This window comes from Oncorhynchus kisutch, linkage group LG6, assembly GCF_002021735.2.
Source record: "Oncorhynchus kisutch isolate 150728-3 linkage group LG6, Okis_V2, whole genome shotgun sequence".
NCBI classification, from domain to species: Eukaryota; Metazoa; Chordata; class Actinopteri; order Salmoniformes; family Salmonidae; genus Oncorhynchus; species Oncorhynchus kisutch.
The window spans coordinates 18,174,008-18,200,132 of record NC_034179.2 but is presented as its reverse complement, the minus strand read 5'-3'; the positions used below and the strand labels follow the sequence as shown (position 1 = coordinate 18,200,132).

Here is a 26,125-nt window from a genome sequence, read left to right as displayed (position 1 = left end):
ACACACAGACCACACCATGTTAATAAGACAGCAAGGGGACAAAAGGTTTCAAAGAGGTAAGGAGGAGAAGAAGTCATGCAGCAGGAGCTGAGGAGCAGAACTGCAGAGAGAGACAGGATGCAGACGCCATGGAAAAAAAGAGACAGGATGCAGACGCCATGGAAAAAAAGAGACAGGATGCAGACGCCATGGAAAAAAAGAGAGACAGGATGCAGACGCCATGGAAAAAAAGAGAAACGGAATGAGAGCCCCACATGCAGATAGAACTCCAAAACCACCATAGACAAACGACAGACTGAACCAAAAGCAGATTGTTTCATTAGACAGGCAAGGCAACATGCAGCTGGAAAAAGGGAGAAAAACGTGATGAACAACAAATTAATGGGGGGGATCGAGAGAGATGAGAGCAGGTACAGGATGAGTCTCCAACACCACGATGATGTAATTTCCTGTGTCCTGTTGGGGAACTTACTCAGCCTGTCTCTGACCTTTGACCTATAGGGGCGGGGTTACTCTTCCGTTGCCGAGGTTCCTCTAACGGTGCCCTTCTCACGCATCTAAAGGCAGCAGAGTAGAACTGTCAGCTGGACCAATCAGAGAGCTTCATAGGAGGGTCAAAGGTTAAGGCCATAGGGGTTAGTGAGGGTCACGGTCAGTCCTAGATAGGTGATTTGTTGTTTATTGTGGTCCTTGATCCCTCAATGCCTCTGGAATCATGTGTTCGTGACCTTTTCATCATCTGTCCCTATCTATGCACCACAAAAAACAACAAGGCACAAGTCTAAAACCTATGAAGAAAATGGCAGACATTAATTGTGTGTGTTACCTCTTCCAGCTCTTTCTTGGTCTCTTCCTCCATTCGTCGGATGTCTGCCATGGTCAGCTCCACCCAGTTGTCAATCCAACAGAACAACTGGCGATGGAAGTTAGTGAAAATACGCTTCTCTTGCTTAAGGAGGGAAGATGGGGGAGGAGAGAGGGGGAGAGGGAATGAAAGGAGAGACCAGAGAACAACAATATTAGGTATCAGTCTGTTTTCTCATTAGAGGCCCTAAATGTGAAAAGGATAAAGAGAGAAAGAGATAAAAGTATTGTACCTTCTGGATGAAGTTCTCTACTTTGGTCTGCAGGCCCCACCACTTGAACTTGACAGTGACCAGTTTGTAGGCACACATCTTAGGACAGTCGGTCTTGTTCATCAGATCGTTCTGTCATAGGAGAAACACAGGAGGGATGAGGCCAAATGGATTTTTATTTTCTACAATGTTGATTTTGGGGCATTAACCTCCAGCATCACAAACGAGAGAAGCATGGTAGTGTGTGTGTCAATATGACTAACTATCACAGACAAGACGGGATATATATGGTGACAGTAGGTACAATCCTGTACCTTCCATTCAGGTGAGAGCGGTCCTCTGCCTGTCTTTGTAGATTTGAACAGAGCAGGATCCTCCTCTGCTTTATAATCCTGTAGTAAATAACAAAAAACATACCTTACACAACGACAACCTGCTCTGTACATGACAAACTGACCAGGTGAAAGCCACGATCCCTTATTGACGTCCCCTGTTAAATCCACTTCAATCAGTGTAGATGAAGGGGAGGAGGTTTAAGATTTTTTTTTTTTATGTAAAATTTATTTGACCTTTATTTAACCAGGTAGGCAAGTTGAGAACAAGTTCTCATTTACAATTGCGACCTGGCCAAGATAAAGCAAAGCAGTTCGACAGATAAAACGACACAGAGTTACACATGGAGTAAAAACAAACATACAGTCAATAATGCAGTATAAACAAGTCTATATACAATGTGAGCAAATGAGGTGAGAAGGGAGGTAAAGGCAAAAAAGGCCATGATGGCAAAGTAAATACAATATAGCAAGTAAAATACTGGAATGGTAGTTTTGCAATGGAAGAATGTGCAAAGTAGAAATAAAAATAATGGGGTGCAAAGGAGCAAAATAAATAAATAAATTAAATACAGTTGGGAAAGAGGTAGTTGTTTGGGCTAAATTATAGGTGGGCTATGTACAGGTGCAGTAATCTGTGAGCTGCTCTGACAGTTGGTGCTTAAAGCTAGTGAGGGAGATAAGTGTTTCCAGTTTCAGAGATTTTTGTAGTTCGTTCCAGTCATTGGCAGCAGAGAACTGGAAGGAGAGGTGGCCAAAGAAAGAATTGGTTATGGGGGTGACTAGAGAGATATGCTGGAGCGTGTGCTACAGGTGGGAGATACTATGGTGACCAGCGAGCTGAGATAAGGGGGGACTTTACCTAGCAGGGTCTTGTAGATGACATGGAGCCAGTGGGTTTGGCGACGAGTATGAAGCGAGGGCCAGCCAACGAGAGCGTACAGGTCGCAATGGTGGGTAGTATATGGGGCTTTGGTGACAAAACGGATTGCACTGTGATAGACTGCATCCAATTTGTTGAGTAGGCTATTGGAGGCTATTTTGTAAATGACATCGCCAAAGTCGAGGATTGGTAGGATGGTCAGTTTTACAAGGGTATGTTTGGCAGCATGAGTGAAGGATGCTTTGTTGCGAAATAGGACGCCAAATCTAGATTTAACTTTGGATTGGAGATGTTTGATATGGGTCTGGAAGGAGAGTTTACAGTCTAACCAGACACCTAAGTATTTGTAGTTGTCCACGTATTCTAAGTCAGAGCCGTCCAGAGTAGTGATGTTGGACAGGCGGGTAGGTGCAGGTAGCGATCGGTTGAAGAGCATGCATTTAGTTTTACTTGTATTTAAGAGCAATTGGAGGCCACAGAAGGAGAGTTGTATGGCATTGAAGCTTGCCTGGAGGGTTGTTAACACAGTGTCCAAAGAAGGGCCGGAAGTATACAGAATGGTGTCGTCTGCGTAGAGGTGGATCAGAGACTCACCAGCAGCAAGAGCGACCTCATTGATGTATACAGAGAAGAGAGTCGGTCCAAGAATTGAACCCTGTGGCACCCCCATAGAGACTGCCAGAGGTCCGGACAGCAGACCCTCCGATTTGACACACTGAACTCTATCAGAGAAGTAGTTGGTGAACCAGGCGAGGCAATCATTTGAGAAACCAAGGCTGTCGAGTCTGCCGATGAGGATGTGGTGATTGACAGAGTCGAAAGCCTTGGCCAGATCAATGAATACGGCTGCACAGTAATGTTTCTTATCGATGGCGGTTAAGATATCGTTTAGGACCTTGAGCGTGGCTGAGGTGCACCCATGACCAGCTCTGAAACCAGATTGCATAGCAGAGAAGGTATGGTGAGATTCGAAATGGTCGGTAATCTGTTTGTTGACTTGGCTTTCGAAGACCTTAGAAAGGCATGGTAGGATAGATATAGGTCTGTAGCAGTTTGGGTCAAGAGTGTCCCCCCCTTTGAAGAGGGGGATGACCGCAGCTGCTTTCCAATCTTTGGGAATCTCAGACGACACGAAAGAGAGGTTGAACAGGCTAGTAATAGGGGTGGCAACAATTTCAGCAGATAATTTTAGAAAGGGTCCAGATTGTCTAGCCCGGCTGATGTGTAGGGGTCCAGATTTTGCAGCTCTTTCAGAACATCAGCTGAATGGATTTGGGAGAAGGAGAAATGGGGAAGGCTTGGGAGAGTTGCTGTTGGGGGTGCAGTGCTGTTGACCGGGGTAGGAGTAGCCAGGTGTAAAGCATGGCCAGCCGTAGAAAAATGCTTATTGAAATTCTCAATTATGGTGGATTTATCAGTGGTGACAGTGTTTCCTATCTTCAGTGCAGTGGGCAGCTGGGAGGAGGTGTTCTTATTCTCCATGGACTTTACAGTGTCCCAGAACTTTTTTGAGTTAGTGTTGCAGGAAGCAAATTTCTGCTTGAAAAAGCTAGCCTTGGCTTTTCTAACTGCCTCTGTATAATGGTTTCTAGCTTCCCTGAACAGCTGCATATCACGGGGGCTGTTCGATGCTAATGCAGAACGCCATAGGATGTTTTTGTGTTGGTTAAGGGCAGTCAGGTCTGGGGAGAACCAAGGGCTATATCTGTTCCTGGTTCTACATTTCTTGAATGGGGCATGTTTATTTAAGATGGTTAGGAAGGCATTTAAAAAAAATATCCAGGCATCCTCTACTGACGGGATGAGATCAATATCCTTCCAGGATACCCCGGCCAGGTCGATTAGAAAGGCCTGCTCGCTGAAGTGTTTCAGGGAGCGTTTTACAGTGATGAGTGGAGGTCGTTTGACCGCTGACCCATTACGGATGCAGGCAATGAGGCAGTGATCGCTGAGATCTTGGTTGAAGACAGCAGAGGTGTATTTAGAGGGGAAGTTGGTTAGGATGATATCTATGAGGGTGCCCGTGTTTAAGGCTTTGGGGAGGTACCTGGTAGGTTCATTGATAATTTGTGTGAGATTGAGGGCATCAGATTGAAGAATGATTGTGTATGTGTGCCACTCAAGAGGGTGAATGGGCAAGACAAAAGATTTAAGCCTCTTTAAAACAGTGTATGGTAGCAGGTGCCAGGCGCACTGGTTTATGTCAAGAACTGTAATGCTGCTGGGTTTTTTCACGCTCAACAGTTTACCGTGTGTATCAAGGATGGGTGGTGGACCAAAGAACATCCAGCCAACTTGACACAACTGTTGGAAGCATTGCAGTCAATATAGGGCAGCGTCCCTGTGGAATGTTTTTGACACCTTGTATGCTCTCCCCTGACAAATTGAGGCTGTTCTGAGGGCAAAGGGGGTGTTACAGCTCAATTTTTGGAAGGCATTTTTAATGTTTTTTACACTCAGTGTATATACACATTACAACCCATTATAGTCATGTAGGACAGAAAATGCATTACACATGCATACTGACCAGAGTTTCCGTTAGCCGGTAATTTCCAGATTTTGGTAGATAAAATAAATGAAAAGCCAATAAATAAAATTGTAGCCGGCCAAATTGTCCGGGGCTGCCGTTCTGCTGAGGAGAGAGTGAAAGAGAGAGACTTGGCCTAGGCTATTATTGATTGCGAAGATGAAGGCCTTTTTCATTGAAGTGAAAGGAAAGTTGGAGTGTATGCCTACAGTGAAAAGTCTACAAGGCAGGGCTCAAGACTACAACTATATTGGTCGCATCGGTGCAGGCTGCACTCATTCACCTCATTAAAAACATCCTCTTTTTTAGGAGGCTAAAACCATGATTTGGTCAAACAGTAAAGTACATTATCCTATACTGAAAGTGTTTGACTGCCTGCCCGTTTCGCTGGGGCCTGCAGCTGTGTCGAGCGAGCCACTCTCTCCCTCTCCCCTTTTCTGAGGGGGAAGAAAATGCTCCAGGAGAAAGAAATCGGTTTTCCGATTGTATAACATTTTAAAATACGATTGCTTGGAAAACAGCTATCCTGTTGTCACAGATGGAGAGATGATGTGCTCAGCTTTCACTCTCCACATACACTGCTGCTACTCTCTCATATAAATAGAAAGATATATCTGTCTGTCAATCAGTCTGAAGGCCAGTTTCATTGCTTCTTTAGTCAGCACACAGTTTTAAGCTGTGCTAACAATTGCAAAACGGGTTTCTAATGATCAATTGGCCTTTTAAAATGATAACTTGGATTAGCTAACACAACGTGTTATTGGAACACAGGGGTGATGGTTGCTGATAATGGGCCTCTGTACCCCTATGTAGATAGTCCATAAAAAAATCTGCCGTTTCCAGCTACAATAGTCATTTACATCAAATTAGTGGATTTGGCTATTTCAGCCACACCAGTTGCTGACTGGTGTATAAAATCGGGCACACAACCATGCAATCTCCATAGACAAACACTGTCAGTAGAATGGCTTTACTGAAGTGCTCGGTGACTTTCAAAGTGGCACCGTCATAGGATTCCACCTTTCCAACAAGTCAGTACTTCAAATGTCTGCCCTGCTAGGGCTGCCCCGGTCAACTGTAAGTGCTGTTATTGTGAAGTGAAAATGTCTAGGAGCCACAGCAGCTTAGCTGCGAAGTGGTAGGCTACACAAACTCACCAAACAGGACCGCCGAGTACTGAAGCGCATAGCTCGTAAAAATCGTCTGTCCTCGGTTGGATCACTCAGTACCGAGTTCCAAACTGCCTCTGGAAGCAACGTCAGCACAAGAACTGTTCGTCGGGAGCTTCATGAAATGGGTTTCCATGGCCGAGCAGCTGCCTAAGATCACCATGTACAAAGCCATGTGTCGGCTTGAGAGGTGTAAAGCTCGCCGCCATTGGACTCAGTGGAAATGCCTTCTCTGGATTGATGAATCACACTTCACCATCTAGCAGTCTGCCGGCCGAATCGGAGTTTGGTGGATGCCAGTAGAACGGTACCTGCCCAAATGCATAGTGCCCACTGTGAAGTTGGTGGAGGAGGAATAAACGGTCTGGGGCTGTTTTTCATGGTTCAGGCTCCTTAGTTCCAGTGAAAGGAAATCTTAACACTACAGCATATAATGACATTGTAGTCAATTCTGTGCTTCTAATTATGTGGCAATAGTTTGGGAAAGGCCCTCTCCTGTTTCAGCATGACAATGCGCCCATGCACAAAGTGAGGTCCATACAGAACTGGTTTGTCAAGATCAGTGTAGAATAACTTGACTGTCCTGCACAGAGCCTTGACTTTAAGCCCATCAAATACCTTTGGGATGAATTGGAACACTGACTGCGAGCCAGGCCTTATCGCCCAACATCAGCGCCCAACCTCACTAATGCTCTTGCTTCCATTTGGCCACAAGTCCCCGCAGCAATGTTCCAATATCTAGTGGAAAACCTTCCCAGAAGAGTGGAGGCTGTTATAGCAGCAAATGGGGGGACCAAATCCATATTCATGCCCATGATTGTGGAATAAGATGTTCCACGAGCAGGTGTCCACATACTATTTGGTCATGTAGTGCACATAAAAGGAAGAGAAGCTTAGCCCCAGAGAGATAGCATACCGCAGGCATATTTCTACGACATCAACATTCATTTCTTTATACTAGTCAGATTGGCTACTCAAATACACATTTTATTGGTCACATGTGCCAAATACTTTTCAACTGCTACACCTGTTGTAAGAAAAATATTTGCTAAAAAAAAAGAAATAGTAACACAATTTTTAATCCAACAATAATGAGGCTATGTACAAAGAGTACCAGTACTGAATTAACGTGCATGGGTACGAGGTAGCTGAGCTAATACAGTACGCCCTACAGTATGCCCAGGGCCTTATTATTCACACCCCTCAAACTTTTCCACATTTTGTTGTGTTACAGCCCGAGTTTAAAATGGATTAAATTGAAGAAAGAAAATTACTGGCCTACAAACAATATCCCATAAAGTAGAATTATGTTTTTGAAATTGTTACAAATTGCTAAAAAATGAAAATCTGAAATGTCTTGAGCCAATAAGTATTTAAGCCCTTTGTTATGGCATTAATAGAGGCCTAATTAGTGGTCAAATCTCCGACAGCTGAACCGTGAGTTGGGACAATTATTGTTTTAGGAAAGTAAAAAAACAAAACAGGCTATAAAATGTTGTATATGCTACACCTCAAAACAAGGAATAGTGTTTCTGTAATTAGCTATAGGCTGCTTTTAAGGACATGTACATGAGGCTCATTTAGCCAATATGGCGCTGGCTGTGTGAGTGGATGGCTTAATGGGTACGCACCCAATGCATATGGATGACTGATACATTTCTCAAATGTCCAATAAATACAAATCTCAACGTAACTTGTGCGGTGCAACATTTTCCTAATAGAAACCCTGATACTGACAACAATATATATATATACACAGTACAGCTCCATTCTAGACCTGCAGGAGAGAACACGCACACAGGGAAACTCATGATAATAGTATCTGGAATGAAGCCGCTCCATATTTCTTGATTTTCACATATTGTGTGTAGAATCAGAAGAGTGGATGATACGACGCTCTGGGGAACAGAGATCAACGCCATGCCCTTATGATGCAGGAAAGCCATTGGAGCAGCATGATGGCAGGCGCACACACAACCACACACAGGCTCTCCCCTTGTCCCTTTGTATCCGTCAGGCCTGTGTGTGTGTACCTGCAGCAGATGGCCCCTCAGATTAAGGCGTGGCCCTACCACTGATCCCCTCATGTTATTACATGGCTGCTGTGGGTACTGTACAGGAGCCACTGCACTGTAGTCCTGGTACACTACCGGCTGAGTGGTCAGTCAGTATTGTACATGAGACTAACACTACAGACACAGTAGCCTGACTAGACAGAGAAGAGCATGGTTTCTCAGCTACAGTGCTTGGGGACAGCCATCCATTTTGTTCTAGTCATTGGCTGCGGTCCAAACACTTAAAAAGACACACCCTCGTCCACCTTATGCCCTTGGGGGAATCCCCGTCGCCATCTTGGAGGGTGGTCCAAATGATTAGCCAAGCAAGGGAAGTTTACAACGTATGCCCCTAAGCCCTCATTTTTAGTGGGCTTTGCGAGTGTACAATGATGTTCACTCCGGGCCTGAAACTCCCCATAATTCAATTTGCCACGATTGTACATCCGCTAAGAAAAATCTGCAAAAACTTAAAAACAACAATGTCAACATACAAGTGTAAGAAAAAACAAATGCAAATAAGCTAGAAATGTTGCTACTACGTAAAAAGTACATATGTTTGTGTTTGGTTATCTTTTGGAAATTGTAGGAAAACATTTTTTTTCCTTCAGAAGTTCCCGCTAGGCAGGCTAACGTTAGCTAGCTATCATACAGCAGGCGTATATTAATAATGATATATTTAATATAAGTAGACATGCACTCATAATTGACTGTAGCGCATATAAGCACCCACAAGCTACCGTTGGCTGAAAACGCAATCATCACAGGATGATCGAGTGAGGAAGTCATTCCTTTCTCGCCCTGCAAGTGTAAACTCGTCAGACGTCATGATGCGTCATCAGAAGTGTCCACTTAATATGAGGGCTGAGGGGATAGGGTGTGTCTTTAAAGTGTTTGGACCGCAGCCATTGATGTACTGAATCAGATGTGAGCGCTGTGCACCACCAGAGGGCAGCTCTCTGAAAGACACACCACTCGAGTTTTGGTCAGTTAGGGAAATAAAAGTGCTGAAACATGTTGGCTCACTATTTATAAAGAAGATGGAGAACAAGTTATAGGATGAAAAATGGAGTTTTGGCGTAGGTACAAATCAAATCAAATTTATTTATATAGCCCTTCGTACATCAGCTGATATCTCAAAGTGCTGTACAGAAACCCAGCCTAAAACCCCAAACAGCAAGCAATGCAGGTGTAAAAGCACAGACGACTAGTGCTAGCTAACTCTACCTATAGTAACAAAACATTTATAAAAATGTACAAATCTATACTTTGAGTCAAATATCGATTGTCCCAAAAATGATATTGCGATACGTAATTGTATCCATCACTACTACACAGGGTCAAGTCAACTAGCAGAAATCTCCTGATCTACGCTAATTAAGCTGTTATGTTAGGGCCTGTACAATATGGCACGTCAGCGGTATGTCAGTAAGGTGACGTATAGATCAGAGTTTCTACACAGTGCCTTGCGCAGGCCTATCCTCTGGAGGACAGGAATGGACTGCCAGGCTAACAGAAGCAGACACAGGACTAGGAATGACACTAGACTGGCAGGCTAACAGCAGCAGACACAGGGCTAGGAATGACACTAGACTGGCAGGCTAACAGAAGCAGACATAGGGCTAGGAATGACACTAGACTGGCAGGCTAACAGCAGCAGACACAGGGCTAGGAATGACACTAGACTGGCAGGCTGACAGCAGCAGACACAGGGCTAGGAATGACACTAGACTGGCAGGCTAACAGCAGCAGACACGGGACTAGGAATGACACTAGACTGGCAGGCTAACAGAAGCAGACACAGGGCTAGGAATGACACTAGACTGGCAGGCTAACAGCAGCAGACACAGGGCTAGGAATGACACTAGACTGGCAGGCTAACAGAAGCAGACACAGGGCTAGGAATGACACTAGACTGCCAGGCTAACAGCAGCAGACACAGGACTAGGAATGACACTAGACTGCCAGGCTAACAGAAGCAGACACAGGGCTGGGAATGACACTAGACTGGCAGGCTAACAGCAGCAGACACAGGGCTAGGAATGACACTAGACTGGCAGGCTAACAGCAGCAGACACAGGACTGGGAATGACACTAGACTGGCAGGCTAACAGCAGCAGACACAGGACTAGGAATGACACTAGACTGGCAGGCTAACAGCAGCAGACACAGGACTGGGAATGACACTAGACTGGCAGGCTAACAGAATCAGACACAGGGCTAGGAATGACACTAGACTGGCAGGCTGACAGCAGCAGACACAGGGCTAGGAATGACACTAGACTGGCAGGCTAACAGCAGCAGACACAGGACTGGGAATGACACTAGACTGGCAGGCTAACAGCAGCAGACACAGGACTAGGAATGACACTAGACTGGCAGGCTAACAGCAGCAGACACAGGACTAGGAATGACACTAGACTGGCAGGCTAACAGCAGCAGACACAGGACTAGGAATGACACTAGACTGGCAGGCTAACAGCAGCAGACACAGGACTGGGAATGACACTAGACTGGCAGGCTAACAGCAGCAGACACAGGACTAGGAATGACACTAGACTGGCAGGCTAACAGCAGCAGACACAGGACTGGGAATGACACTAGACTGGCAGGCTAACAGCAGCAGACACAGGGCTAGGAATGACACTAGACTGGCAGGCTAACAGAAGCAGACACAGGGCTAGGAATGACACTAGACTGGCAGGCTAACAGAAGCAGACACAGGACTAGGAATGACACTAGACTGGCAGGCTGACAGCAGCAGACACAGGGCTAGGAATGACACTAGACTGGCAGGCTGACAGCAGCAGACACAGGACTAGGAATGACACTAGACTGGCAGGCTAACAGAATCAGACACAGGGCTAGGAATGACACTAGACTGGCAGGCTGACAGCAGCAGACACAGGGCTAGGAATGACACTAGACTGGCAGGCTAACAGCAGCAGACACAGGACTAGGAATGACACTAGACTGGCAGGCTAACAGAATCAGACACAGGGCTAGGAATGACACTAGACTGGCAGGCTGACAGCAGCAGACACAGGGCTAGGAATGACACTAGACTGGCAGGCTGACAGCAGCAGACACAGGACTGGGAATGACACTAGACTGGCAGGCTAACAGCAGCAGACACAGGGCTAGGAATGACACTAGACTGGCAGGCTAACAGCAGCAGACACAGGACTGGGAATGACACTAGACTGGCAGGCTAACAGAATCAGACACAGGGCTAGGAATGACACTAGACTGGCAGGTTGACAGCAGCAGACACAGGGCTAGGAATGACACTAGACTGGCAGGCTAACAGCAGCAGACACAGGACTGGGAATGACACTAGACTGGCAGGCTAACAGCAGCAGAAACAGGGCTAGGAATGACACTAGACTGGCAGGCTGACAGCAGCAGACACAGGACTAGGAATGACACTAGACTGGCAGGCTAACAGAATCAGACACAGGGCTAGGAATGACACTAGACTGGCAGGCTGACAGCAGCAGACACAGGGCTAGGAATGACACTAGACTGGCAGGCTAACAGCAGCAGACACAGGACTAGGAATGACACTAGACTGGCAGGCTAACAGAATCAGACACAGGGCTAGGAATGACACTAGACTGGCAGGCTGACAGCAGCAGACACAGGGCTAGGAATGACACTAGACTGGCAGGCTGACAGTAGCAGACACAGGACTGGGAATGACACTAGACTGGCAGGCTAACAGCAGCAGACACAGGACTAGGAATGACACTAGACTGGCAGGCTAACAGCAGCAGACACAGGACTAGGAATGACACTAGACTGGCAGGCTAACAGCAGCAGACACAGGACTAGGAATGACACTAGACTGGCAGGCTGACAGCAGCAGACACAGGACTGGGAATGACACTAGACTGGCAGGCTAACAGCAGCAGACACAGGACTAGGAATGACACTAGACTGGCAGGCTAACAGCAGCAGACACAGGACTGGGAATGACACTAGACTGGCAGGCTAACAGCAGCAGACACAGGACTAGGAATGACACTAGACTGGCAGGCTAACAGCAGCAGACACAGGACTAGGAATGACACTAGACTGGCAGGCTAACAGCAGCAGACACAGGACTAGGAATGACACTAGACTGGCAGGCTAACAGAATCAGACACAGGACTAGGAATGACACTAGACTGGCAGGCTAACAGCAGCAGACACAGGGCTAGGAATGACACTAGACTGGCAGGCTAACAGAAGCAGACACAGGGCTAGGAATGACACTAGACTGGCAGGCTAACAGAAGCAGACACAGGACTAGGAATGACACTAGACTGGCAGGCTGACAGCAGCAGACACAGGGCTAGGAATGACACTAGACTGGCAGGCTGACAGCAGCAGACACAGGACTGGGAATGACACTAGACTGGCAGGCTAACAGAATCAGACACAGGGCTAGGAATGACACTAGACTGGCAGGTTGACAGCAGCAGACACAGGGCTAGGAATGACACTAGACTGGCAGGCTAACAGCAGCAGACACATGACTGGGAATGACGCTAGACTGGCAGGCTAACAGCTGCAGACACAGGACTGGGAATGACACTAGACTGGCAGGCTAACAGCAGCAGACACAGGACTAGGAATGACACTAGACTGGCAGGCTAACAGCAGCAGACACAGGACTAGGAATGACACTAGACTGGCAGGCTAACAGAATCAGACACAGGACTAGGAATGACACTAGACTGGCAGGCTAACAGCAGCAGACACAGGGCTAGGAATGACACTAGACTGGCAGGCTAACAGAAGCAGACACAGGGCTAGGAATGACACTAGACTGGCAGGCTAACAGAAGCAGACACAGGACTAGGAATGACACTAGACTGGCAGGCTAACAGCAGCAGACACAGGACTAGGAATGACACTAGACTGGCAGGCTAACAGAATCAGACACAGGACTAGGAATGACACTAGACTGGCAGGCTGACAGCAGCAGAAACAGGGCTAGGAATGACACTAGACTGGCAGGCTGACAGCAGCAGACACAGGACTAGGAATGACACTAGACTGGCAGGCTAACAGAATCAGACACAGGGCTAGGAATGACACTAGACTGGCAGGCTGACAGCAGCAGACACAGGGCTAGGAATGACACTAGACTGGCAGGCTAACAGCAGCAGACACAGGACTAGGAATGACACTAGACTGGCAGGCTAACAGAATCAGACACAGGGCTAGGAATGACACTAGACTGGCAGGCTGACAGCAGCAGACACAGGGCTAGGAATGACACTAGACTGGCAGGCTGACAGTAGCAGACACAGGACTGGGAATGACACTAGACTGGCAGGCTAACAGCAGCAGACACAGGGCTAGGAATGACACTAGACTGGCAGGCTAACAGCAGCAGACACAGGACTGGGAATGACACTAGACTGGCAGGCTAACAGAATCAGACACAGGGCTAGGAATGACACTAGACTGGCAGGCTGACAGCAGCAGACACGGGACTAGGAATGACACTAGACTGGCAGGCTAACAGCAGCAGACACAGGACTGGGAATGACACTAGACTGGCAGGCTAACAGCAGCAGACACAGGACTAGGAATGACACTAGACTGGCAGGCTAACAGCAGCAGACACAGGACTAGGAATGACACTAGACTGGCAGGCTAACAGCAGCAGACACAGGACTAGGAATGACACTAGACTGGCAGGCTAACAGCAGCAGACACAGGACTAGGAATGACACTAGACTGGCAGGCTGACAGCAGCAGACACAGGACTGGGAATGACACTAGACTGGCAGGCTAACAGCAGCAGACACAGGGCTAGGAATGACACTAGACTGGCAGGCTAACAGAAGCAGACACAGGGCTAGGAATGACACTAGACTGCCAGGCTAACAGCAGCAGACACAGGACTAGGAATGACACTAGACTGCCAGGCTAACAGAAGCAGACACAGGGCTGGGAATGACACTAGACTGGCAGGCTAACAGCAGCAGACACAGGGCTAGGAATGACACTAGACTGGCAGGCTAACAGCAGCAGACACAGGACTGGGAATGACACTAGACTGGCAGGCTAACAGCAGCAGACACAGGACTAGGAATGACACTAGACTGGCAGGCTAACAGCAGCAGACACAGGACTGGGAATGACACTAGACTGGCAGGCTAACAGAATCAGACACAGGGCTAGGAATGACACTAGACTGGCAGGCTAACAGCAGCAGACACAGGGCTAGGAATGACACTAGACTGGCAGGCTAACAGCAGCAGACACAGGACTGGGAATGACACTAGACTGGCAGGCTAACAGCAGCAGACACAGGACTGGGAATGACACTAGACTGGCAGGCTAACAGCAGCAGACACAGGACTAGGAATGACACTAGACTGGCAGGCTGACAGCAGCAGACACAGGACTAGGAATGACACTAGACTGGCAGGCTAACAGAATCAGACACAGGGCTAGGAATGACACTAGACTGGCAGGCTGACAGCAGCAGACACAGGGCTAGGAATGACACTAGACTGGCAGGCTAACAGCAGCAGACACAGGGCTAGGAATGACACTAGACTGGCAGGCTAACAGAAGCAGACACAGGGCTAGGAATGACACTAGACTGGCAGGCTAACAGAAGCAGACACAGGACTAGGAATGACACTAGACTGGCAGGCTAACAGCAGCAGACACAGGACTGGGAATGACACTAGACTGGCAGGCTAACAGAATCAGACACAGGGCTAGGAATGACACTAGACTGGCAGGTTGACAGCAGCAGACACAGGGCTAGGAATGACACTAGACTGGCAGGCTAACAGCAGCAGACACAGGACTGGGAATGACACTAGACTGGCAGGCTAACAGCAGCAGACACAGGACTGGGAATGACACTAGACTGGCAGGCTAACAGCAGCAGACACAGGACTAGGAATGACACTAGACTGGCAGGCTAACAGCAGCAGACACAGGACTAGGAATGACACTAGACTGGCAGGCTAACAGCAGCAGACACAGGACTAGGAATGACACTAGACTGGCAGGCTAACAGAAGCAGACACAGGGCTAGGAATGACACTAGACTGGCAGGCTAACAGAAGCAGACACAGGACTAGGAATGACACTAGACTGGCAGGCTAACAGCAGCAGACACAGGACTAGGAATGACACTAGACTGGCAGGCTAACAGAATCAGACACAGGACTAGGAATGACACTAGACTGGCAGGCTGACAGCAGCAGAAACAGGGCTAGGAATGACACTAGACTGGCAGGCTGACAGCAGCAGACACAGGACTAGGAATGACACTAGACTGGCAGGCTAACAGAATCAGACACAGGGCTAGGAATGACACTAGACTGGCAGGCTGACAGCAGCAGACACAGGGCTAGGAATGACACTAGACTGGCAGGCTAACAGCAGCAGACACAGGACTAGGAATGACACTAGACTGGCAGGCTAACAGAATCAGACACAGGGCTAGGAATGACACTAGACTGGCAGGCTGACAGCAGCAGACACAGGGCTAGGAATGACACTAGACTGGCAGGCTGACAGTAGCAGACACAGGACTGGGAATGACACTAGACTGGCAGGCTAACAGCAGCAGACACAGGGCTAGGAATGACACTAGACTGGCAGGCTAACAGCAGCAGACACAGGACTGGGAATGACACTAGACTGGCAGGCTAACAGAATCAGACACAGGGCTAGGAATGACACTAGACTGGCAGGCTGACAGCAGCAGACACGGGACTAGGAATGACACTAGACTGGCAGGCTAACAGCAGCAGACACAGGACTGGGAATGACACTAGACTGGCAGGCTAACAGCAGCAGACACAGGACTAGGAATGACACTAGACTGGCAGGCTAACAGCAGCAGACACAGGACTAGGAATGACACTAGACTGGCAGGCTAACAGCAGCAGACACAGGACTAGGAATGACACTAGACTGGCAGGCTAACAGCAGCAGACACAGGACTGGGAATGACACTAGACTGGCAGGCTAACAGCAGCAGACACAGGACTGGGAATGACACTAGACTGGCAGGCTAACAGAATCAGACACAGGGCTAGGAATGACACTAGACTGGCAGGTTGACAGCAGCAGACACAGGGCTAGGAATGACACTAGACTGGCAGGCTAACAGCAGCAGACACAGGACTGGGAATGACACTAGACTGGCAGGCTAACAGCAGCAGACACAGGACTGGGAATGACACTAGACTGGCAGGCTAACAGCAGCAGACACAGGACTAGGAATGACACTAGACTGGCAGGCTAACAGAAGCAGACACAGGGCTAGGAATGACACTAGACTGGCAGGCTAACAGCAGCAGACACAGGGCTAGGAATGACACTAGACTGGCAGGCTAACAGAAGCAGACACAGGGCTAGGAATGACACTAGACTGGCAGGCTAACAGAAGCAGACACAGGACTAGGAATGACACTAGACTGGCAGGCTAACAGCAGCAGACACAGGACTAGGAATGACACTAGACTGGCAGGCTAACAGAATCAGACACAGGGCTAGGAATGACACTAGACTGGCAGGCTGACAGCAGCAGACACAGGGCTAGGAATGACACTAGACTGGCAGGCTGACAGTAGCAGACACAGGACTGGGAATGACACTAGACTGGCAGGCTAACAGCAGCAGACACAGGGCTAGGAATGACACTAGACTGGCAGGCTAACAGCAGCAGACACAGGACTGGGAATGACACTAGACTGGCAGGCTAACAGAATCAGACACAGGGCTAGGAATGACACTAGACTGGCAGGCTGACAGCAGCAGACACGGGACTAGGAATGACACTAGACTGGCAGGCTAACAGCAGCAGACACAGGACTTGGAATGACACTAGACTGGCAGGCTAACAGCAGCAGACACAGGACTAGGAATGACACTAGACTGGCAGGCTAACAGCAGCAGACACAGGACTAGGAATGACACTAGACTGGCAGGCTAACAGCAGCAGACACAGGACTAGGAATGACACTAGACTGGCAGGCTGACAGCAGCAGACACAGGACTGGGAATGACACTAGACTGGCAGGCTAACAGCAGCAGACACAGGGCTAGGAATGACACTAGACTGGCAGGCTAACAGAAGCAGACACAGGGCTAGGAATGACACTAGACTGCCAGGCTAACAGCAGCAGACACAGGACTAGGAATGACACTAGACTGCCAGGCTAACAGAAGCAGACACAGGGCTGGGAATGACACTAGACTGGCAGGCTAACAGCAGCAGACACAGGGCTAGGAATGACACTAGACTGGCAGGCTAACAGCAGCAGACACAGGACTGGGAATGACACTAGACTGGCAGGCTAACAGCAGCAGACACAGGACTAGGAATGACACTAGACTGGCAGGCTAACAGCAGCAGACACAGGACTGGGAATGACACTAGACTGGCAGGCTAACAGAATCAGACACAGGGCTAGGAATGACACTAGACTGGCAGGCTAACAGCAGCAGACACAGGACTGGGAATGACACTAGACTGGCAGGCTAACAGCAGCAGACACAGGACTGGGAATGACACTAGACTGGCAGGCTAACAGCAGCAGACACAGGACTAGGAATGACACTAGACTGGCAGGCTAACAGCAGCAGACACAGGACTAGGAATGACACTAGACTGGCAGGCTAACAGCAGCAGACACAGGACTGGAAATGACACTAGACTGGCAGGCTAACAGCAGCAGACACAGGACTGGGAATGACACTAGACTGGCAGGCTAACAGCAGCAGACACAGGACTGGGAATGACACTAGACTGGCAGGCTAACAGAATCAGACACAGGGCTAGGAATGACACTAGACTGGCAGGTTGACAGCAGCAGACACAGGGCTAGGAATGACACTAGACTGGCAGGCTAACAGCAGCAGACACAGGACTGGGAATGACACTAGACTGGCAGGCTAACAGCAGCAGACACAGGACTGGGAATGACACTAGACTGGCAGGCTAACAGCAGCAGACACAGGACTAGGAATGACACTAGACTGGCAGGCTAACAGCAGCAGACACAGGACTAGGAATGACACTAGACTGGCAGGCTAACAGAATCAGACACAGGACTAGGAATGACACTAGACTGGCAGGCTGACAGCAGCAGACACAGGGCTAGGAATGACACTAGACTGGCAGGCTGACAGCAGCAGACACAGGACTAGGAATGACACTAGACTGGCAGGCTAACAGAATCAGACACAGGGCTAGGAATGACACTAGACTGGCAGGCTGACAGCAGCAGACACAGGGCTAGGAATGACACTAGACTGGCAGGCTAACAGCAGCAGACACAGGACTAGGAATGACACTAGACTGGCAGGCTAACAGAATCAGACACAGGGCTAGGAATGACACTAGACTGGCAGGCTGACAGCAGCAGACACAGGGCTAGGAATGACACTAGACTGGCAGGCTGACAGCAGCAGACACAGGACTGGGAATGACACTAGACTGGCAGGCTAACAGCAGCAGACACAGGGCTAGGAATGACACTAGACTGGCAGGCTAACAGCAGCAGACACAGGACTGGGAATGACACTAGACTGGCAGGCTAACAGAATCAGACACAGGGCTAGGAATGACACTAGACTGGCAGGCTGACAGCAGCAGACACGGGACTAGGAATGACACTAGACTGGCAGGCTAACAGCAGCAGACACAGGACTGGGAATGACACTAGACTGGCAGGCTAACAGCAGCAGACACAGGACTAGGAATGACACTAGACTGGCAGGCTAACAGCAGCAGACACAGGGCTAGGAATGACACTAGACTGGCAGGCTAACAGCAGCAGACACAGGACTGGGAATGACACTAGACTGGCAGGCTAACAGCAGCAGACACAGGACTAGGAATGACACTAGACTGGCAGGCTAACAGCAGCAGACACAGGACTAGGAATGACACTAGACTGGCAGGCTAACAGCAGCAGACACAGGACTAGGAATGACACTAGACTGGCAGGCTAACAGCAGCAGACACAGGACTGGAAATGACACTAGACTGGCAGGCTAACAGCAGCAGACACAGGACTGGGAATGACACTAGACTGGCAGGCTAACAGCAGCAGACACAGGACTGGGAATGACACTAGACTGGCAGGCTAACAGAATCAGACACAGGGCTAGGAATGACACTAGACTGGCAGGTTGACAGCAGCAGACACAGGGCTAGGAATGACACTAGACTGGCAGGCTAACAGCAGCAGACACAGGACTAGGAATGACACTAGACTGGCAGGCTAACAGAATCAGACACAGGACTAGGAATGACACTAGACTGGCAGGCTAACAGCAGCAGACACAGGGCTAGGAATGACACTAGACTGGCAGGCTAACAGAAGCAGACACAGGGCTAGGAATGACACTAGACTGGCAGGCTAACAGAAGCAGACACAGGACTAGGAATGACACTAGACTGGCAGGCTAACAGCAGCAGAGCAGACACAGGACTAGGAATGACACTAGACTGGCAGGCTAACAGAATCAGACACAGGGCTAGGAATGACACTAGACTGGCAGGCTGACAGCAGCAGACACAGGGCTAGGAATGACACTAGACTGGCAGGCTGACAGTAGCAGACACAGGACTGGGAATGACACTAGACTGGCAGGCTAACAGCAGCAGACACAGGGCTAGGAATGACACTAGACTGGCAGGCTAACAGCAGCAGACACAGGACTGGGAATGACACTAGACTGGCAGGCTAACAGAATCAGACACAGGGCTAGGAATGACACTAGACTGGCAGGCTGACAGCAGCAGACACGGGACTAGGAATGACACTAGACTGGCAGGCTAACAGCAGCAGACACAGGACTTGGAATGACACTAGACTGGCAGGCTAACAGCAGCAGACACAGGACTAGGAATGACACTAGACTGGCAGGCTAACAGCAGCAGACACAGGACTAGGAATGACACTAGACTGGCAGGCTAACAGCAGCAGACACAGGACTAGGAATGACACTAGACTGGCAGGCTGACAGCAGCAGACACAGGACTGGGAATGACACTAGACTGGCAGGCTAACAGCAGCAGACACAGGGCTAGGAATGACACTAGACTGGCAGGCTAACAGAAGCAGACACAGGGCTAGGAATGACACTAGACTGCCAGGCTAACAGCAGCAGACACAGGACTAGGAATGACACTAGACTGCCAGGCTAACAGAAGCAGACACAGGGCTGGGAATGACACTAGACTGGCAGGCTAACAGCAGCAGACACAGGGCTAGGAATGACACTAGACTGGCAGGCTAACAGCAGCAGACACAGGACTGGGAATGACACTAGACTGGCAGGCTAACAGCAGCAGACACAGGACTAGGAATGACACTAGACTGGCAGGCTAACAGCAGCAGACACAGGACTGGGAATGACACTAGACTGGCAGGCCAGGCTAACAGAATCAGACACAGGGCTAGGAATGACACTAGACTGGCAGGCTAACAGCAGCAGACACAGGACTGGGAATGACACTAGACTGGCAGGCTAACAGCAGCAGACACAGGACTGGGAATGACACTAGACTGGCAGGCTAACAGCAGCAGACACAGGACTAGGAATGACACTAGACTGGCAGGCTAACAGCAGCAGACACAGGACTAGGAATGACACTAGACTGGCAGGCTAACAGCAGCAGACACAGGACTGGAAATGACACTAGACTGGCAGGCTAACAGCAGCAGACACAGGACTGGGAATGACACTAGACTGGCAGGCTAACAGCAGCAGACACAGGACTGGGAATGACACTAGACTGGCAGGCTAACAGAATCAGACACAGGGCTAGGAATGACACTAGACTGGCAGGTTGACAGCAGCAGACACAGGGCTAGGAATGACACTAGACTGGCAGGCTAACAGCAGCAGACACAGGACTGGGAATGACACTAGACTGGCAGGCTAACAGCAGCAGACACAGGACTGGGAATGACACTAGACTGGCAGGCTAACAGCAGCAGACACAGGACTAGGAATGACACTAGACTGGCAGGCTAACAGCAGCAGACACAGGACTAGGAATGACACTAGACTGGCAGGCTAACAGAATCAGACACAGGACTAGGAATGACACTAGACTGGCAGGCTGACAGCAGCAGACACAGGGCTAGGAATGACACTAGACTGGCAGGCTGACAGCAGCAGACACAGGACTAGGAATGACACTAGACTGGCAGGCTAACAGAATCAGACACAGGGCTAGGAATGACACTAGACTGGCAGGCTGACAGCAGCAGACACAGGGCTAGGAATGACACTAGACTGGCAGGCTAACAGCAGCAGACACAGGACTAGGAATGACACTAGACTGGCAGGCTAACAGAATCAGACACAGGGCTAGGAATGACACTAGACTGGCAGGCTGACAGCAGCAGACACAGGGCTAGGAATGACACTAGACTGGCAGGCTGACAGCAGCAGACACAGGACTGGGAATGACACTAGACTGGCAGGCTAACAGCAGCAGACACAGGGCTAGGAATGACACTAGACTGGCAGGCTAACAGCAGCAGACACAGGACTGGGAATGACACTAGACTGGCAGGCTAACAGAATCAGACACAGGGCTAGGAATGACACTAGACTGGCAGGCTGACAGCAGCAGACACGGGACTAGGAATGACACTAGACTGGCAGGCTAACAGCAGCAGACACAGGACTGGGAATGACACTAGACTGGCAGGCTAACAGCAGCAGACACAGGACTAGGAATGACACTAGACTGGCAGGCTAACAGCAGCAGACACAGGGCTAGGAATGACACTAGACTGGCAGGCTAACAGCAGCAGACACAGGACTGGGAATGACACTAGACTGGCAGGCTAACAGCAGCAGACACAGGACTGGGAATGACACTAGACTGGCAGGCTAACAGCAGCAGACACAGGACTAGGAATGACACTAGACTGGCAGGCTAACAGCAGCAGACACAGGACTAGGAATGACACTAGACTGGCAGGCTAACAGCAGCAGACACAGGACTAGGAATGACACTAGACTGGCAGGCTAACAGAATCAGACACAGGACTAGGAATGACACTAGACTGGCAGGCTAACAGCAGCAGACACAGGGCTAGGAATGACACTAGACTGGCAGGCTAACAGAAGCAGACACAGGGCTAGGAATGACACTAGACTGGCAGGCTAACAGAAGCAGACACAGGACTAGGAATGACACTAGACTGGCAGGCTAACAGCAGCAGACACAGGACTAGGAATGACACTAGACTGGCAGGCTGACAGCAGCAGACACAGGACTAGGAATGACACTAGACTGGCAGGCTAACAGCAGCAGACACAGGACTAGGAATGACACTAGACTGGCAGGCTAACAGCAGCAGACACAGGACTGGAAATGACACTAGACTGGCAGGCTAACAGCAGCAGACACAGGACTGGGAATGACACTAGACTGGCAGGCTAACAGCAGCAGACACAGGACTGGGAATGACACTAGACTGGCAGGCTAACAGAATCAGACACAGGGCTAGGAATGACACTAGACTGGCAGGTTGACAGCAGCAGACACAGGGCTAGGAATGACACTAGACTGGCAGGCTAACAGCAGCAGACACAGGACTGGGAATGACACTAGACTGGCAGGCTAACAGCAGCAGACACAGGACTGGGAATGACACTAGACTGGCAGGCTAACAGCAGCAGACACAGGACTAGGAATGACACTAGACTGGCAGGCTAACAGCAGCAGACACAGGACTAGGAATGACACTAGACTGGCAGGCTAACAGAATCAGACACAGGACTAGGAATGACACTAGACTGGCAGGCTGACAGCAGCAGACACAGGGCTAGGAATGACACTAGACTGGCAGGCTGACAGCAGCAGACACAGGACTAGGAATGACACTAGACTGGCAGGCTAACAGAATCAGACACAGGGCTAGGAATGACACTAGACTGGCAGGCTGACAGCAGCAGACACAGGGCTAGGAATGACACTAGACTGGCAGGCTAACAGCAGCAGACACAGGACTAGGAATGACACTAGACTGGCAGGCTAACAGAATCAGACACAGGGCTAGGAATGACACTAGACTGGCAGGCTGACAGCAGCAGACACAGGGCTAGGAATGACACTAGACTGGCAGGCTGACAGCAGCAGACACAGGACTGGGAATGACACTAGACTGGCAGGCTAACAGCAGCAGACACAGGGCTAGGAATGACACTAGACTGGCAGGCTAACAGCAGCAGACACAGGACTGGGAATGACACTAGACTGGCAGGCTAACAGAATCAGACACAGGGCTAGGAATGACACTAGACTGGCAGGCTGACAGCAGCAGACACGGGACTAGGAATGACACTAGACTGGCAGGCTAACAGCAGCAGACACAGGACTGGGAATGACACTAGACTGGCAGGCTAACAGCAGCAGACACAGGACTAGGAATGACACTAGACTGGCAGGCTAACAGCAGCAGACACAGGGCTAGGAATGACACTAGACTGGCAGGCTAACAGCAGCAGACACAGGACTGGGAATGACACTAGACTGGCAGGCTAACAGCAGCAGACACAGGACTAGGAATGACACTAGACTGGCAGGCTAACAGCAGCAGACACAGGACTAGGAATGACACTAGACTGGCAGGCTAACAGCAGCAGACACAGGACTAGGAATGACACTAGACTGGCAGGCTAACAGAATCAGACACAGGACTAGGAATGACACTAGACTGGCAGGCTAACAGCAGCAGACACAGGGCTAGGAATGACACTAGACTGGCAGGCTAACAGAAGCAGACACAGGGCTAGGAATGACACTAGACTGGCAGGCTAACAGAAGCAGACACAGGACTAGGAATGACACTAGACTGGCAGGCTAACAGCAGCAGACACAGGACTAGGAATGACACTAGACTGGCAGGCTGACAGCAGCAGACACAGGACTAGGAATGACACTAGACTGGCAGGCTAACAGAATCAGACACAGGGCTAGGAATGACACTAGACTGGCAGGCTGACAGCAGCAGACACAGGGCTAGGAATGACACTAGACTGGCAGGCTAACAGCAGCAGACACAGGACTAGGAATGACACTAGACTGGCAGGCTAACAGAATCAGACACAGGGCTAGGAATGACACTAGACTGGCAGGCTGACAGCAGCAGACACAGGACTGGGAATGACACTAGACTGGCAGGCTGACAGCAGCAGACACAGGGCTAGGAATGACACTAGACTGGCAGGCTGACAGCAGCAGACACAGGACTGGGAATGACACTAGACTGGCAGGCTAACAGCAGCAGACACAGGGCTAGGAATGACACTAGACTGGCAGGCTAACAGCAGCAGACACAGGACTGGGAATGACACTAGACTGGCAGGCTAACAGAATCAGACACAGGGCTAGGAATGACACTAGACTGGCAGGCTGACAGCAGCAGACACGGGACTAGGAATGACACTAGACTGGCAGGCTAACAGCAGCAGACACAGGACTGGGAATGACACTAGACTGGCAGGCTAACAGCAGCAGACACAGGACTGGGAATGACACTAGACTGGCAGGCTAACAGCAGCAGACACAGGACTGGGAATGACACTAGACTGGCAGGCTAACAGCAGCAGACACAGGACTAGGAATGACACTAGACTGGCAGGCTAACAGCAGCAGACACAGGACTAGGAATGACACTAGACTGGCAGGCTAACAGCAGCAGACACAGGACTAGGAATGACACTAGACTGGCAGGCTAACAGCAGCAGACACAGGACTAGGAATGACACTAGACTGGCAGGAATCTTTCATGGACAGAAGCACGTAACACAAACGTTAGAGGAGCAGACTGTGCGACTAACAAGGAACTTTGTTCCGGTGTTGTGCTGAAAATCTCCCCCCTGACAGAATCCCCCACCCTGCAACTTGCAATGCTAGTTGAGATTTTTGATCATGTCAGGCTGCGTTTCATTAGATTTTTTATGGTTGTTTGATCGCGGGGGAGGCACTAGTAATGTCTGCAGTTTTCGGCTTGGCTTTTTGTTTCAAGTGTATTAGTCTATAAATAAATCTCTTTGCCAAAATGCGTCACCTCTCCCATGTCTTATTCAACTAGTAGTTGTTCTGAAAGGTTTATTTCCTACATTTGACTCCCTCCTCGATGTTTAATATAACACACATACATTATTATTGTCGGTTGCCCATCCTGACGTGAAGTTTGTTCTATAGAAAGTATTTGACTCTGATGTGTGCCACAAAGTATGACACTAGCCACAAAATTAAGGAAATTAGAAGGGGGGGTTCGGCAAGGCCATTTTCTTGCCTGCCGAAATTCCACCCCCACCCCTTCTATTTTGGGACTGCAAGGCCTGACACACTTCAAAATATTTTTTTATAGCTCATGTTGACCAGTAGTGTGTGCCAAAGAAAGTATTTGACTCTAGCCACAAAATTAAGGAAATTAGAAAATAGCCTTACCGAACCCCCCCCTTCTAATTTCCTTAAATTTGTGGCTAGAGTCAAATACTTTCTGTGGCACACAGGCAAGCAATAAACATTTCAGAACAACTACTAGTCAAATAAGACATGGGAGAGATGCCGAATTTTGGCAAAGAGGTTTATTTATAGACCATTTGTTTCAAATGTGTTAGCCAAACCGAAAACTGCAGATAATACTAGTGCCTCCCCCGTGATCAAACCGACATAAAATGAAACGCAGCCTAACGTGATCAGAAATCTCAACTAGCAAGTCGCAGCAATGAAGAATTGAGTGAGTGTGAAAGGGGTGGGGTGGGGGGGATTCTGGCAAGGAGGTAGACTGACAGAGACAACCAGTCAACGTGCAGTCAACGTGCAGTGGCACAACTCCTCCACATGGGGGAGACAAATACCCTAGTGATATAACCATCAGTGCCTGGGACAGGGGACAGACTACATTACCACTTGGGAAAAGAGCCATCTTGATGTCACTGATCTAACATGGCTGAGTGGTTAGAAACTCACTGCTTTAGCCAATACAGTGATGTCAGGTCTGATGTGCAATAGAGGAATGATCCATTTTTTCAAACAGTGTTCCACGTATTCAACTAGTGTGT

The 26,125-nt window shown here is 49.3% G+C and overlaps 1 protein-coding gene across 2 annotated transcripts in view; it reads right to left on the bottom strand.

Annotated features, from left to right (window-relative positions):
• The window catches only part of LOC109882559 (phosphatidylinositol transfer protein beta isoform-like), a 53,636-nt gene that overhangs the window by 2,999 nt on the left and 24,512 nt on the right, over window positions 1–26,125 (bottom strand). The window contains exons 7-10 of one of the 2 annotated variants that reach the window (XM_020474657.2): window positions 1,391–1,468; window positions 1,098–1,208; window positions 827–949; window positions 473–557 (exon numbers count right to left, since the gene is read on the bottom strand). In XM_020474657.2, coding sequence (XP_020330246.1) covers window positions 510–557; window positions 827–949; window positions 1,098–1,208; window positions 1,391–1,468 — 360 coding nt within the window. In that variant the 3' untranslated portion in view covers window positions 473–509. The remainder of the gene's footprint in view (window positions 1–472; window positions 558–826; window positions 950–1,097; window positions 1,209–1,390; window positions 1,469–26,125) is intronic. The other variant, XM_031826331.1, reaches the window with a different exon arrangement.